The sequence below is a fragment of the Rhinolophus sinicus genome, linkage group LG01, assembly GCF_036562045.2.
Source record: "Rhinolophus sinicus isolate RSC01 linkage group LG01, ASM3656204v1, whole genome shotgun sequence".
Taxonomy (NCBI): Eukaryota; Metazoa; Chordata; class Mammalia; order Chiroptera; family Rhinolophidae; genus Rhinolophus; species Rhinolophus sinicus.
Window position 1 is genome coordinate 181,558,224 of NC_133751.1, and position 16,865 is coordinate 181,575,088.

Genomic DNA, 16,865 nt, shown 5'->3' on the forward strand with positions numbered 1-16,865 from the left:
TTCCAGTCCTAGAGTGGTTATGCCCTGCGTTGCTGGGCAGTGTCTCTGAGTGGTAAGGATGGTTATAGTGCAGGCAATAGTTTTTAGCAGGTTTAATATTAACTGTCATCCTACTGTGTTTCCCTGAAAATAATACCTAGCTGGACAATCAGCTCTAATGTGTCTTTTGGAGCAAAAATTAATATAAGATCCGGCCTTATTTTACTATAAGACTGGGTCTTATATAATATAATGTAATATAATATAATATAATATAATATAATATAATATAATATAATATAATATAATATAATATAATATAATATTGGGTCTTATATTAATTTTTGTTCCAAAAGACACATCAGAGCTGATTATCCAGCTAGTTCTTATTTTCAGGGAAACAGGGTAATACAGATGACACACCAATATACATACTATACATACCAATCTCTGACTTTCTTGAACTCTAGTTCAACATATCTAACTCCTGGGCCTTTCCTCCAGGATGTCTTGCTCATCCCTCAACCCAACATCTAAAACTGAACCCAACAGCTTTTTTTCCAAACAAATTTCTTCTCTTCACTTACCTAGTTTTGTCAACAATTACCTCCACTCTTGCCCTTACCCAGCCCAGGAACTGTGTGTCAGTTTTGATTCTTGTTCACCAGCACCGAGCACAACCGAGCACCAATGCATTGTCTGTCCTTTCCATCCCAGCTGCCACCTCTGCAGCTCAGGTCCTATGAACTCACATCAATGCTACTGCAACAGCCTCCAATTGGTCTCTGCCTCCATTCTATCCTTGCTCCAAGCCAATGCACTCTGCACTGCTGTGCTAATAATATCTTCAGGTGGCACTTACTGCCATATTCTCAACTCAGATGTCTTCAGTGTCTCCCGTTGCCTTTATAATAAAATCCATGTGCCTTTTCTTGGCATAAAGGCTCTGCATGATTGGTACCAGCTATCTTCACCTACTTCCCTATTATGTAAATAGAGTGCTCTGCCAGTCTGTAGGAAACTCTTACAATTAAAAGTCTTTTCCTTCATGTTAGCCTGTCTGAATTTGCCCCAGATTTCTTGGTCCAGCTAAAGGACAACCTCCACAAAAGCCTCTAGAATCATCTCTTCTGGAAACAAGGCCTCTTTCATGTGACTGTCAGTGAATCTCTACAGGGCTCATGTGCTATACATGGCTTTGGAGTGTAGCTAGTTGTATACCGGACTTAGGATTTCTTTTAGAAGGAAAAGGCTTCATCTTTTACATCTTCCCATCTCCGAAGAACGTAGTACATCAGGTCCCGTTTTATTTATCTGCTAAATGAACGCATGACTTTGTTGTGGCAGAAGTTAGAATACCAAAGAGCAATTTTCTGACATATCAAAATTTCATTTCAGGAAGTACTTATTGATCATTTTGAGAATTTTTCTCTCTTAAGAATTAATGACTTAGGTCTAGGTGTTCAGATGGGACTTTTTGCTACTTTGAGTTACTTTCTGATGGATTCACGTAGCAATATATATATATATAAATTATAGCTGACATACAATATTATATTAGTTTCAGGTATACAACATGATTTGACATTTACATACTTTACCAAGTGATAGCCACAATAAGTCTAGTAATCATCTGTCACCGTACTAAATTATTATGATGTTATTGACTATATTCCCTATGCTATACATTGTAACCCATGACTTATTTATTTTATAACTGGAAGTTTGTACCTCTGAATCCTCTTCACATTTTTCACCCATTCCCCTACTTCCCTCCCCTTTGGCAACCATAGTTTACTCTCTGTATCTATGAGTCTGTTTCTGTTTTGTTTGTTCCTTTGTTCTGCTTTGTTAGATTCCACATATAAGTAAAATCATATGGTATTTGTCTTTCTCTGTCTGACTTATTTCACTTAGTGCAGTACTCTCTAGGTCCATTCATGTTGTCACAAATGGCAAGATTTCATTCTTTTTTATGGCTGATTAATGTTCCATTTTAGAGACCACATAATCTTTATCCATTCGTCTATCAATGGATACTTCAGTTACTTCCTTATCCCAGGTATTCTAAATAGTGCTTCAATGAACATAGGGGTAGGGGTGCATATATTTTTTTCAAATTAGTGTTTTATTTTAAAAGGACAAGGACAAATGTCCTCTACACTATAGCGTCTGCCTATGTAGAAACACAGATCAGGGTAAAAGGTGGATCTTAGGTTAGTGCTGACCAACAGCAGCTTGTTTAGTATATTTATTAATTAGGTTTTTGTTTCTATATTGTTACCTGTCATCATTTGTATCATTTGTACTTGTTTAAACTAAGATCTGTTTAGATTTTGTTTAAGACTTATGCTTTTTGCCGATAAGAGTTAATGTTCTTGTTATAACTGACAGTTATACATACATAATCTTGGGCAGGGCTAGTTGCTTAGCCTGTTTCTCTCAATAGAAGTCACTGCTTCTGTTATAGTTGCCTCCTCTATATTACTCTCTTTCCTTCTGGTTCTGGTAACCTCACTCTCCCCTTGTCCCTTTAGACCTAAGCGTGGTCATAACTCTGCTCCTATGAGCTACAGCCTCTAGCACTGCCTCTTGCAGTTCCGAACCTTTGCCAACAGTCCTTTTATAAGTAAGCACTCCTCCTACAGCTTAATTTTGAGTGTGCCATCTGTTTTCTGCTGGGATCCTGAATGAGACAACATAGATAACATATGTGCGTGTGTGTGTATATATATATGTATGTATATATATATATACACAGACACACACACACACACACACACACACATATATATATATATATATAGAGAGAGAGAGAGAGAGAGAGTCAAAAAAGTATATACGTTTTAAGAAACGAAAAAACCTTGTTAAAATTGTAATATAATGAATGATGCTAGCATTCATTTGATTATTGCCATCTTTTTAATGAACGTCACGCTACACATTGCTACTGTAACTCAATTCAACTTCGAAAAGCAATACGCCTCTTAAAATGTGTACATTTTTTTTGCACCCCCAGTATATATACAGATACCATGCTTTTTCAATGCTTTTTCAAATTTTGTTGGGTTTTTTTTTTTTTTTGGCTTTCCTTAAATCTCTATTCCTTGTGAAAGTGGGGAGAGTTTTAAGATGCCAGTCAACAGAAAACTGGACAAAATGACCACAGTTTTTTAAAAAATGTAATCTGCATTACTTTTTTTTTTTTTTTCATTTTAACATGAATTTTAGAGTCTGGAGCCATTCAAATTGTGATGTCATTTATAGCTTTTAAAAATCTTCCTAGTAGCTCAAAAAGGATGGTGAAAGATGCTGTAGTCTGATGAGTGTGTTTTCGTATTTCTCTTTCTCACATCTGTGTGAGACCAAACCACCAGCTAGAGTTACCAGAGCCACTGACTGTTGAGTCTCCCTTTCCTTCCAGAAAACACAGTTTGTCTTACAGAGTCCTGAGCAAATACTGGATTGGCCTATGGGTCAGCCTCCTTCTTAAAGAGCCTGAAAAGGAGCAAGTGGTCACATGGCCACATGCTGAAGGGTATCCTGAATCTGAGCAGGAAACGTACTCAGAGGGAAGTTACGGTAACTTCATCAGCTCTGTGGTCAGGAGGGGTGTGTTCTTTTGTGCCAGGGAAACCAGCGTCACCGTCACAAAATGTTCACAAACACCATAGGGCAAGCAAGTTGAAAATAAAAAGCTCTCATTTTCTTTGGTTCCTGCCTAACATGTTAAACTCTGTTCAGTCAGAATCTGAAAAAGGAAACAACGTGATTAGGATATTGCAACCTGATTTTTAAACTGTAAAAGAAACTCTGATTGTGATGTGCAGGGATGGAACCCAATAAAGTTCTTAAGAGATTCTGAAGGAAAATCGCCTTGCTAACTAAATATGTATTATATATTTTCTACTGCTTTCTTAACTTCCCAATGCAGATTTCAGTATTGAGGGCTTCCTACTCTACTCTCTGGTTCACCAGCCTCTATGTAGCATTTTATTTCTCTATGGTACTATGATAAAGAAAAAGAAAGATGGAATATTGTGAATTAAACATGACAAATACATGTAATTCACAAAGCCCCTGAGGTTAAGGATTTCCCCAATGAGGTTTAGAGTGAAAAGTGACTTTAATGTACTAATTAATGTTCATGGTCAAAACCTTTTGTACACTCGAGCGAGCTGAAGTAGAAGAGCTGCAAAGGTATAATTATTGCTTGTGGATCTGAAATAATTTATAAGAGGTATTTCATGTGACCATATTGTCTGTAGGTCTTACCTGGGATTCATCTATGACCTTCAGGAAGTCTCTGAAATTGTGAGCAAAATGCTTTGTGTATGTGCATTAGAGGCACAGAAAATTTGGAGACATACTTTTTCTAAATATGACCATGAAATCAAGTCAATATTGTTGAATGCCCAAAGTTGGTTTTCTATTCAGTCATTCATGATTTAAAAACATTTCTCCTAGAATCGCACATAAATAAATTATATCTTAGCTCTTCCACTATTTGTGTGACCTTGTTTAAAAAATTAACTTACTTGTTTTTTTTTTTTTTTTCAGTTGCATCTTCTATAAAATAAGGGATTGGCTTAGATCACCTCCAGCTTTCCTTTTAGCTGAGTACTTTTTGCAGGATGGGACTCCAGCAAAATGGTGGAGCAAATAAAATTTATCTTGGTCCTATCTTTTTCTACTCCATTTACTCCCCTGCTTAATGGCATTCTCCCTAAATTTCACTTCAGACACCTAGTACCATCCAACTATCAAGTCCAACTTTGAGAAGAGCTAGAATCAATGACTGAAATTGTGTTGAAATTTTGATGTAACCTGGCAGAGAAAAAAGAACAATAGATTAGAGGTCATGAGATATGAGCCAAGTCTTAAGGGTCACTTATTTGTCTTGTAACATTGGGCAAGTCATTTGATCTCATTAACCTCAGTTTCCTCATCTAAAATGACCATAAAGATGAATGTCCTGCCTATTTATTTGATGGGTTAATGTGGCGTTCATATGAGATAAAATAGGAGAAAACGCTTTGTAGCCTGTATCGTATATAGGCCATAGTTACCAATTTAAATCAACATGTTTCCCACACTGCATTTTAGGTTTCATCTTCTTTTGAAATTTAAGCATTAATTGAGCTGGTGAAGAGGGTCCTTTCAGGGTCAGGGTTCCTTCCTTCTCTAGTGCTTGGAGCCACACCATACAGATGGTTATCCACCCTACTTGCACAAAGTCGACTTGGTTATTAATATAGTAACTGATCCATTTACAATAGGCAAAAAGAAAAAGACTTTTTGTTGTAACCAACCTTCCTCTCCCACTCCATTCTCATGGAAGCACAAGCAACTTTTAATTTTCCAGAAGTCAACTACAGCACAAGATTCTCAGATTATCTGTGGGAAATCTTTTAGCTCTCACCGCTTTGCCCATGAGTAGCAGATAAGTACCTTCTCACCTCCAATCTTACTCTTCATGGTGTCTGTTGTCAAGGAGGAGTTGTGAGGGAAAGAAGTTTGAGGTTACTGCTTCCTGTCTCCACACCTTTAGCTGGTTTAGTTGCTAGGAAAGGCTTTGAAAAGCAAAGCACTAAATTCATCATCAAAACAACTTGTCAATTTAGTCAGAGAAATGTCAGTCAAGACAATCTTTTGATATCATAAGCAAATACAATTGGTGGGTTGACAGTGTTTCTCTTTTAACCTAGTAAGTTTGACTTAGGTAGAGCTTGCCTAACTATTCACACGAGGGAAAACCAAATATTTATAGAAAAAAGGCTAGGTCTACTAAGAGCACGAGAAGGATGCTTTACACAACTGGCATGAACCGAGAAGCAAAGAAAAACAGAATTTAGTATGGGGAAGCTAAATATTTCTCTAGTTTCTTCTGAGTCTAAATATATCCTTAAATTTTACAATATGTCCTTAAATTATTTGAAGTACTGTGGATTCCCTGAAACTCAGAGAACCAAAATACATATCAAAGCCAAATGTCATTTGACGTTTTGGTTGTTGGTTGCTTTGACTTATCTATGTCATTACTCCACTCCCATTGAATAAGTAGTGTGCATTTTTACACATGCTACATTTTAAGAAAAAATAAGAGGAACCAGAATTACTGTGTCTACTGGCAGTCATATTGATCACACATATTCAATATCACTTGGAGCAACTGGTTATTTTTCTACTACCAAAAGTGAATTTCCTTCATTTAGCTTCTGTTCAAAGCAGATGTAGATTTTGAAGTTCTATGAGATGGTTTCTCACTTAGTTTTCTCTGAATAATTGACATAAACCAAGGAAGGACCAAGTGCTAAAGGATGTTAAAAAAACAAAAGTTCTGTCAGCCAGTCCAGAACTCAGGTTGAACCCTAACCTAGGAGGCTGTTAGCCACACACTAGCACATATTAAGCAAATTGATTACTCCAAGCATAGTACCTATGTTTTAAGGACCAATTAATTTAAAAATGATCTGTGTTGACATAGAACTGGGATACACATCGACAGATAAATTGGACACCTCTTTATACATCAAATGGCCCTGTAACCAATATTTTCAAGCTCTTTTCCCCAAGAATATTAGCACAAAGAGTATACACAAAAAAGGACTTATCCTATAAGTTTTCATCACAAGAAAAAAATCTGTAACTGTGTATGTTGATGGATGTTAACTAGACTTATTGTGGTGATCATTTTGCAATATATTCAAATATTGTACACCTGAAACTAATATAATGTCATATGCCAATTATACTGCAATTACAATAAATAAAGGACTTTTCCTTCTTTGCTTAATTGTTGGATATACTACCACCTAAGAGAAAACTGAATATGTAACTGCCCTAGCTTAGATACTAGGATCTTGGATTGCTCTTCCTTGAGAAATTTCTTAATTTATAGTGCTGAGCTAGAATGGGCTTAGGGAAAATATGATAAGTCTTAATAATGCTGAGGTTTGAATTTGGATACCCTATGATTAACAGAAGGAAAATCTGTCTTCCAATTATCTTACTATGTTATGCTTTGTGAAGGAAAAATAATTTGGAAAGAAAGACCACGACTTCTCCCTTGTGAGAAAAGCAAACACTACACTACTAAGCTCCAGGGAGTCAACTGTGTTTCCAGCAATCTTTGAGGTGATTCATATTTTTTTTTGCAATGACCCCTCAGGCTAGAAGAATGTCCAAATTTCACCTCTGAGTTTCTGAGCTGTCTATTCCAGTCATGTAAATAATGAAGAAGAGACTCAGGCAAAAGGAAAAGAATGTTACTTACTGGTTTGTCTGTGTGGCCTGAGGACAATCATTTTTAATTCTTCCTTCTTCCTCACTGACCACATCTAAGCCAATGCCAAGTTTTGCCAATTTAGCCTGTAATTATTTCTGAAGTTTATTCACTTTTTTCTAACTGTAATTCTTTCCAACATTATCACCTCTTGCCTAGACTACTACAATTGTATCCTAACTTGTCTCTGTCTTTTCACTCTTGTATCCTTCAAATTTACTTTCCACGTTTTGGCTAAAGTGATCTATATAAAATGAAAAGTTGCATAGATCATTTTTCTGCTTAAAATCCTTCAATAGGGCCACTTCACCTACAGGAGAGATCCCAAGGTATGAACTATGCTTGCTTTGCCAATCGTGTCTTATACAACACTTGGTCCAGCACAATGGAGATAGCTGTAATTCCCTACATCCGTCATAATCTTTTTCACTTTCTACTTTCCTCTTCCTAGACTGTTCTTTTTCCCTCTTTGTCTTATCTTCCTCACAGTCCTCTACCTCACTCCCTACACCAACACACACTCTCCTACCGCACCCCACCCTCTAACACAAAGACTCATTTTAAATAAGCTAACTTTTACTCAATAAAACCTTGTAAGACTTAGGTCAGCAGTCACCTCCTCCAAAATTCCTTAGTTGGTCCCCCAATTGCCCCCAGAAACACTCTGCAGATCACTGTGCTATTACTGTTTTTAGTAGCTGTATGTTTTTGTATCTTTCTTTCTCACCAGATTGTGAACTGCCCAAGGACAGAAGCTGAGCTGTGTTCATCTTTGGGAAATCAATTTTTCCCATATGCATCTTGGGAAGGTGTCAAAGCCTGAACTAGACAAGGCATATTAAGCAAACTACTGGAGTATAGATGCTAGAGCTTCTCTTCCTTCTTTCCTCCTTCTCCCTTCCCTTCCTCCACCTCACTGTGGGTGCTAGGAGAAGGAAGCCAAACTGGGTCACCATCCAAAGTTTCTCCCCAGCCCTACTCAATTTCCCTACCCAAGCTCCCTTCCCCCTCCTTTTTTTTTTTTTTTTTAATCTCCGTAAAGAAGTTTTATTCTCATCTTTTTCTTATATCAGCTTTCAAAGGTCAGATCAGGAAGAAGTTGAATGCCCATTATAACAGAACCCAAATAATTAGTAACAGAACCACAATTCCTGGAGGGCTCAGTAAACAGAAATACAAAGACCTAACCTGAACTCCCAGAAAAAGAGGGTAGATGCTGACATTTCTTGCTGGGGTTGGTACTTTCAATCAGAATTGGCCCAATGATTCCTTCCAAGTAAACATAGAAGAAGGCCAAGCAAAATAGAACCAAACAAAAAATAAGTTAGATTTTCCTATCAAGACTTGTTGAACTTTTTGATTCTTTACATGTTTACTTTTAGTGCTTTTAGTGGATATTTGTTGAATGAATAATAAACAAAGCTAAAGTCACTGTTGAGATACAAATTTTGAATAAGGATTGAATGAGATGGCAGTCAGCCCTCGCTGCTGATAAAACTGATACAGTCAGATCACCATCTTTCACTTACTGATTATTTAATGAGATCCTATTATTTGTACAGTGTTATACAAAGAAACATAACAAATTGTCCTTGCTTTCAAGAGATTTGGAAACTAGGGTTCTAAAGGAAATACACACAAGTCAAAAGCTACACAAATTGAAGATATGAACTAAGAGGTGTTCAATATGTAGAACCTGACCAATGGCAAATGTGTGATACAGACACTAACTGTTTTGAGACCTGAGAAAGGAGTTATTGAAGTATGGAGAGAGGAATGCTCACAATGTGTTACTGGATGTTGACTTAAATGGACCAGCTAAGTGGGAGGGTTTTGGTTTGAGGAAATGAGGTTGGGAAAGCTTGTGGAGGCTTCTGAATTGAAGATAAGAAATGAGTTTTCATCTGTTAAGCCACTGAGGTTCAAACTTAATTTCAAATTAGAATTTCCTGAGAAACTTTGAAAATCCTGATATCTAGATCCTATACCCAGAAATTCTGTTTTAATTGGCCTGGGAATTGAGGATTTTTAAAAGTTCGCCTCGTGATTCTAATATGCTTTTAGCCTGAGAAATCTATCAGTCTATAGTGGTTTTCAAATGTAACTAAATATTAGAATCAACTAGCGGAATTTTAAAGACAATACCAAGATGACCCACAGAATGGGAGAAAATACTTACAAATCACATATCTAATAAGGAACTTACTTCAAAAATATGTAAAGAACTCTGACAATTCAACAATAAAAAGACAACTCAGTTAAGTGGGCAAATTACCTGAATAGACATTTCTCTAAAAAGGATATACAAATGGATAATAAGCACATGAAAAAAATGTTCAACATTATTAGTCATTAGAGAAATGCAAATCAAACTACAACAAGATACTACTTGACATACACTGGGATGACTAAAATAAAAAAGATGGACAATAACAAGTGTTGACAAGGATGTGGAGAAATTGGAACCCTCATACATTGCTGGTGTGAATGTAAAATGGTGCAGTTGCTGAAAATAGTTTGTGAGTTCCTCAAAAAGTTAAACATAGAGTTACCATGTGACCCAGCAATTCCACTTCAGGTTGTATCCAAGAGAATTGAAAACACATGTCCACACAAAAACTTGTACACAATTGTTCATAGCAGTATTATTTATAATAGCCCAAAAGTGGAAGCAGCTGATGAATGGAAAACAAAATGTAGTAATATCCATACAATAAAATATGCTTCAGTCATAAAGAGAAATGAAGTTCTGATACATGTTACAACATAAATGAACGTTGAAAACATTATGTTAAGTGAAAGAAGCTAGACAGAAAAGGCCACATATTATATGATTTCATTTATATGAAATATCTAGAATAAGCAAATCCATAGAGACAGAAAATATATTAGCGATTGCCAGGGACTAGAGGGAGGGAGAAATGGGGAGTGCTTGCTGGTAGGTATGGGGCTTCTTTAGTGGGGATAATGAAAATATTCTGGAATCAGATAGTGGTGATCTATTCACAACTTTGTGAATATACTAAAAACCACTGAATTGTACACTTTAAAAGTGTGAACTAAAACAAAATAGAGTGAGCTTTATGATAATATGAATTATATCTCAATAAAGTTGTTATAAAAAAATTAAAAGAAACAATACAAATATCCTATCCCCCACAGCACAGACCAATTAAATCAGAATTTCTGGAAATGGGACCTGAGGTGTTTTTTTTGTTGTTGTTTGTTTGTTTTTAAAGTTCTTGATGTATAGCCAGCATTGACAACTATATAGGAGATGAAAACCTATTAGTGATTTAATTATATGCAGCCTCCTTTTCCCCAAAACATCTGAGTACATGAATTCAAATCCAGGTTAAATTGTAAATTTCATTTTAGTAGATTCTGATTTTGTCTCTTCAGTATGAGCATGTGCAGTGTTGCTTTAAAAAAAATTGTAAAATGTTTTAAAAAATGTTAAGTAGGTAGATAATTATTAGCGTACTCCCAAATTATAACAAAAAGTAATAAAATCTGAATCAAAGATACAGAATGATTTATTGTTTTAGATAAATTTTGGAGAGTCTTGGTTGCAAAGTTGGTTCTCAATGCTTTTAAGTGGTCTATTTCTCAGATTGTTGTAGTTGACTTGGATTTTAGTCCTAGCTTTGCTCACCATCTTCTCAGTGATTTTAGGCCTCATACAGTCATATATATATATATATATATATATATATATATATATATATATATATATATATATATATATATATATATATATTCATGTACCAGACAATGGGGATATAGTGGGGAAAAAGATACAATAGATGTGTTCTTTTCTCTCATGTAGTTTATGGCCTAGCTTCAGGCACTTTGCTTTAAAAATGAAGAGATTGAGTTAGATGGTTTCCAGATTCTTTGATCATTTACTGGGCTAGCATATAGGTATAAGATGGACTAGAGAGAGAACTCTTGTGGGTTTCTTACATCGTCTGGTATTTAAAGGAACACATAGCAAATATCTTGAGAAGGCTGTTCTCAGAATTTGCTGTGGAAGACAAATAAGCTCTTTGGGTTATGTTTTCTCTTACCTCTTTATCCTACTCTTGGAATGGCTAATAAACAAAGTCAAAATGTTTCAAAACATTTTAATTCCTTCACAAAAGCCTGTATCACAACTTAAAAACAAATCTATTTATGTATCTATGTCACATGTTAAAAACCATTTCCAAGTGTACCACTCAGTCAGGAAACTAACACAATTAAGCACGATCAACATCCTAGGAATCTCAGTACAGATTCAAAAATTCCAAATGCGTAACTGTGGTGCTCAATGCCAACAGAAGGTCACTTCTGCCTTCCAAGTGAAACCATGTTCCATCGTTCCATTCAAAGGAAGATGAGTATAATATCAAACCATAAAATTTTAAACTCTTGGTATAATTATTTCCCAAAGAGCTCCTGCATCTTCCTCTGTCAAGGGAAAGCCTTTTCTGGGGATATTTATTTTGTTAATTAATATGTCTTGATTTCAGGAAAAAAATCCTTATACCTTTGTTCTAAGCAAATGATTTTTCCCTCTCCAGATAACAAGATTTTAGTGAAACAGTCGCCCATGCTTGTGGTGAACAACAATGCTGTCAACCTTAGCTGCAAGTATACCTACGATCTCTTCTCCAAGGAGTTCCGGGCATCCCTTTATAAGGGAGTAGATAGTGCTGTGGAAGTTTGTGTTGTGCATGGAAACTACTCCCATCGGCTTCATTTTCAATCAAATACAGGATTCAGCTGTGATGGGAAATTGGACAATGAAACAGTGACATTCTGCCTCCGGAATTTGTATGTTAACCAAACGGATATTTACTTCTGCAAAATAGAGATCATGTATCCTCCTCCTTACATAGACAATGAGAAGAGCAACGGAACTATTATCCATGTGAAAGGTAACAAGTAACTCTAGTAGCGTACCACTCTAAAGTAATGGTTTTCAACTGTAGTCTTGAAAACTAGGTCATGATCAGTGTGTGTGTGTGTGTGTGTGGGGGGGGGAGTTGGATAAATTCCAAAGAGGATAGACCAAAGAGGAAGTCTACACATTCTAAGCTAGTGATATTTTGCATATTTTGATCCTTCTCACATTCTTCCATAATGTTCAGGAGGAAGGAAATGTACTCAAGTGCCATTCCCATGTAATGTAATACACTCTATTCTATTTTTCAGAGAATCATCTTTGTCCAGCTACCCAGTTGCCTGACTCATCTAAGCCATTTTTGGCACTGGTGGTGGTTATTGGAGTCTTGGCTTTCTATAGCGTGGTAGTAACAGTGGCTCTTTCTACTTGCTGGGTAAGAGAAATGGCAGTGCTTTTATTTAACTTTTCTACTGCACATGTGATCTGATCATATTCAAGAAAGTTACCTGTGTGGTTTGTCATGTATTTAACATGTGATTATCATTATTTTCTTTTTCCTTTCTAGGTTTAAGTAGGTTCTTTTTTTAGCCTGTCCAACTTTACCTGAGATAAAAATCTGATGAAAGTTCTATTTTCCAGAAGGCACCAGTTGCATGGCAAGGAAGAATAAGAAGCTAAATGGTTAAATTAGGGCAGTTCCCTTTCTTCTCCCCATTTTGCAAAATCATTATAACATATAAAATAGTTTTGATGTATACATATGTTTAAAAATCTAAGCGACTTGGAAATCTAGGCAACTGAAGTCAATGAACAACTTTGGTTCAGGGTCAAAAATCATGAGAAATTTGGCTACTGAAATTATGCATTCAAACCTAGCAAAGAAACTAGGTCTGTCTATCTGAGTCATATTTTTATCTCCTCTGAAGCAGCTGAATTTAGTGAGGCCAAGTATGGCGTTGTCATTACGAAACTATAATAAGAATTAGAATTTTCTGAGCTCTCATCACTGAATTGGAGTTTACCAACTTTTGCAAATGTTCATGCAATAAACTTGGTATATTTTTCTTTTCCTTCTTCAATGTTGAATTTTTGGCCAAGGCTTGAACATATCTTGGTGACCCAAGGCTCTTTCCTTTACTCAGCAATGTATTCTTAAATACACATTGGGGTACAGAATACCTCATGTATTGATCCCATTTTGTCTTTGAATTTTTTTCTAAAAGTTAGATGCATGTTTGAGTCATTCCTTCAACAAGAAATGTATGCTCCTCAAGGATAAAGGACTTTTTCTCTTTATATTCAACATCCATCTGGTGTTAAGTACATTTAATGCTTAATGGATGCTTATTGAATAAATTCATAACCTCCATAGAGGCCAAACTATGGACTTAAGTGAACATGAATGAAGTAGCTGCCTAGCGCTCATCTTTAAGGCATACGTTTAACTAATCCATACATGGGTCAGTGATTTCCGGAAGCCATCCTATTTATTATAGTCTTGGTGCTAAGAAGGGGTGGGCAGTCCTGGGTTTACAGTCATGCCAATGATAGATCCAATCTGGGATCCTTTTAAACTCTTGTTGGCCTATGGCCAAAGTTTGCTTCTCCCTTTTCAGAAGACCTTATGGTCTTCTGACCATAAGGACATTGGTCATGCTGCCTATTGCCTAATCTTTCCCTTCTGCAGGGTAAGGAACAAAGTGGCTCCTTGTTCCTGGAAATTCTTTATGCTGGATATCATCTTGAGAATTTGCCTGCTTTGCCTTTTTCAAATTGTCCAAACCCGATGGGGCCTTTTGTGTAGTGAAATACTGCTTAAGTTCTTCCTCTAATGTTAGCTTCCTCTAATGTCCTTCATCTTTCTGGATGTTGGTGTCTTCATCCAAAGTACCTGCCAGCTCTGAACGACTGTGGTGTTTACCAATGATTTTAGAATTTAGAATCTTAGTTCTTGTTTTCTTCCTGATCCCATCAGGAATCTCAACTTAATTTAAAAACCAGGTGCAGTGGCTTTTTGGATACTCATCTAGGACAGGTGCTCCCCTGTAATCTGCTGACCTAGGTCAATGTAATTTAGTAGCTTTGCAGGCAGTACTTTGGGGAACTGCTTTAACTTTCAGTGGCCAGAAGGGTATAGCTCATCATTTAAAACTTATTGTAAATATGCATTAGAATATCAGTCACTTTAATCAGGCACTAATTTGCAAGTGACTCAAATCATCCAAAGGGACAAAAGTAGCTTCTGATTTTCAAGAAGTTTTAATAGTTTACTTTCAACTGAGAAATAACATAGGCACTATGGGTTTTTCTTTGGCAGTACTACTAATTCCTACTGAGGTTCATCTTGCTTTGTCTTAGAAAACTTATTTTGGTTTTATTCTCACACATTCCCCATAAATTGGGAAGTCCCAGTGCTTGGCATATCTTATCATCTGTGGCTTCTTGTAGTCAATTTTGTTACCCAATAGCTACCCTTTATTTGCATCTCAACCCTAGGTCTTTGTACTCTCTAACAAAAAGGGTGTGCAATAAATATATACCTCTATAAATAAATATGTATATCTATACATATCTAGACTAACATAGCATTTTTACCCTGGGTTCATCTTTTCCTCCTGCTGTTACTATTTAAGGAACCACTACCTTGCTGAGTTAGACAGTCAGTCCTTAGGGATCCCTACCCTTTAGCCATTTCCTGGGTACTTTTCTGGGATCCTATTTTGGGCTGATCTGCACTGTGTCTTGGTGTAGGTTGCTGTTTTCCGGAACTTCCTGAAGGCTTGTGATATGCTACAATAGGCAGTTCTAGGCTGAGGAGGTTTCTGGGAGCAGCTGTAGATTCTATCTCAGTTCTTGACCTATTGCTGACATTTGAATAAATAAAGCACTCCCCTCTGCCAAGTGCCACAGACCTGCACCTGTTACTCTCACTCAATCTTCCATTCACTCAGTTGAGCTGGTAAGCCTGTTCCCTTTCTTAGTCTACAGGAGCCTTTTAAAAACCATTGTCTTCTCCATTATAAATCACAATGTGGGAAACGTGGATAGTGTATGTTCAGGTAGTATCTGCCTTTAAATCCAATGGGCTCTTGAAGACCCTGTCGATAAGTCAATTGCCTTATGTAGGCATTGCGTTTTGCTGCTGCTCCTAGGAAACAAGTGGGTAAGGGCTGTGATAAAGGGAAGGGCAAAGGAGGATTGGTCCAGAAATCACACATCTTTAGCTGGTATTGAATAGTGAAGGGGCAGAGTAGACGACCCAGTCACACAGACACATGAGGTGAGTGCTCTGCAAACATGTATGCATGTATCATTTACATCCCACTGCTGAGTTTAGAGTTAGGGTGATGATGACTAAATCCACTATCTGATAACAGTGTGAGGGGAAGCTTTGGAGCTGATTCCAGCAGAATCTTTCATAGTCTTTGTGTGCACTCTGGAGAACTCCAGAATCAAGACATCTTCATTATTGGGCCCTATCTACCAGCTATAGTTTTATTTGGGTGTCCAGAGGCAAAGACTGTCACTTGGGAATCTGGCAAGGGGAGTCTTCAGGGTTGGAATAAATATGAAAATGCTTCCCATGGTATTATCAGCAGCCTTCCACATTTATTTAGGGGCAGACATTTCCATGTCCTTACTCTTGCTCTGCCAAAACCCTGTGCCCAAGATAACTCTAGTCTTTCATTTATAGAAAAGATATAGAGCCAAGATGTTTGAAGAGCAACTTTATTCACCTGCTTGGTTTCTATGACTGCCTCTCTCCGAATGAATTCCCCAATTATGTGTGTGTCATGCTATCCTCTTCTTAGCTCTAGCTAGATAAGCAACCGATCATCTCAAATCCCTATTGGCCAAAGCTGAATTTATAATTTCTTTCAAATCTACTTCTTTTACTGTCTTGTCTCATATCTATGGATAGAACATCATCCTTCTAGTCACCCAGGCTCAAGTCATCAGCTATTCTTGGGTATGAGCAAGGAGGAGTCAAGCAGTCTAACAATATTCATTCTAATTTGGTGATACATTTTGTATCTACTGCTTCCATTCCATTCCATTGTTTCTCATGATCAGACTCTGGATTAGGATTTCTTAGTCTTGGCATTACTGATATTTTGGTTGGATGGTTCTTTGTTGCTGGGGGCTGCCCTGTGCATCGTAGGATATTTAGCAGCATCTCTGGTCTCTACCCACTAGAAGCCAGTAGCATTGTTTCCAGTTGTGACAACCTATAATATCTTCAGACATTGTCAAATGTTCCTTGGGATAGGGGATAAGAAGGGTCAAGGATGAGGCTTAGTAGGTCTGGCTTGGGCAACTGCATATATATAGTGTCACTCACTGAGATGAGAAACACTGTGAGAGGACCAGATTTCAGGGGAGGATCCTGAGTTTTTGTTTTGCATATGCTGAGTTTAAAATGACTTTGAAGTCTAGTCCAGAGATATAAATTGGATGAATAGGTAATAAATGAAGCTGTGAATGTTGATAAGATTGTATAGGGAGAGAATGTAGTGAGTAGAGGAGAAGGCCTAGGACCAAGCTGTGAGGAACTCTAACACTGAGTAGCTAGTTAGAGAAGGATGAGCTTGCAAAGGAGGCAGGAAAGAGTCGCCAGAGGGGCAGGATGAAAACTTGGATGGTACCATCTCATAGAAGGCAACGTGGAAGAGCGTTTCAAAAAGGAGAGAGTACTCAATAAAAAGCTGC

The 16,865-nt window shown here is 37.0% G+C and overlaps 1 protein-coding gene across 3 annotated transcripts in view; it reads left to right on the forward strand.

The window, feature by feature from the left end:
• The window catches only part of CD28 (CD28 molecule), a 45,530-nt gene that overhangs the window by 16,994 nt on the left and 11,671 nt on the right, over positions 1–16,865 (forward strand). For all 3 annotated transcript variants that reach the window (XM_074340762.1, XM_019726879.2, XM_074340760.1), the window contains 2 exons: positions 11,830–12,186; positions 12,464–12,588. In XM_074340762.1, coding sequence (XP_074196863.1) covers positions 11,830–12,186; positions 12,464–12,588 — 482 coding nt within the window. The remainder of the gene's footprint in view (positions 1–11,829; positions 12,187–12,463; positions 12,589–16,865) is intronic.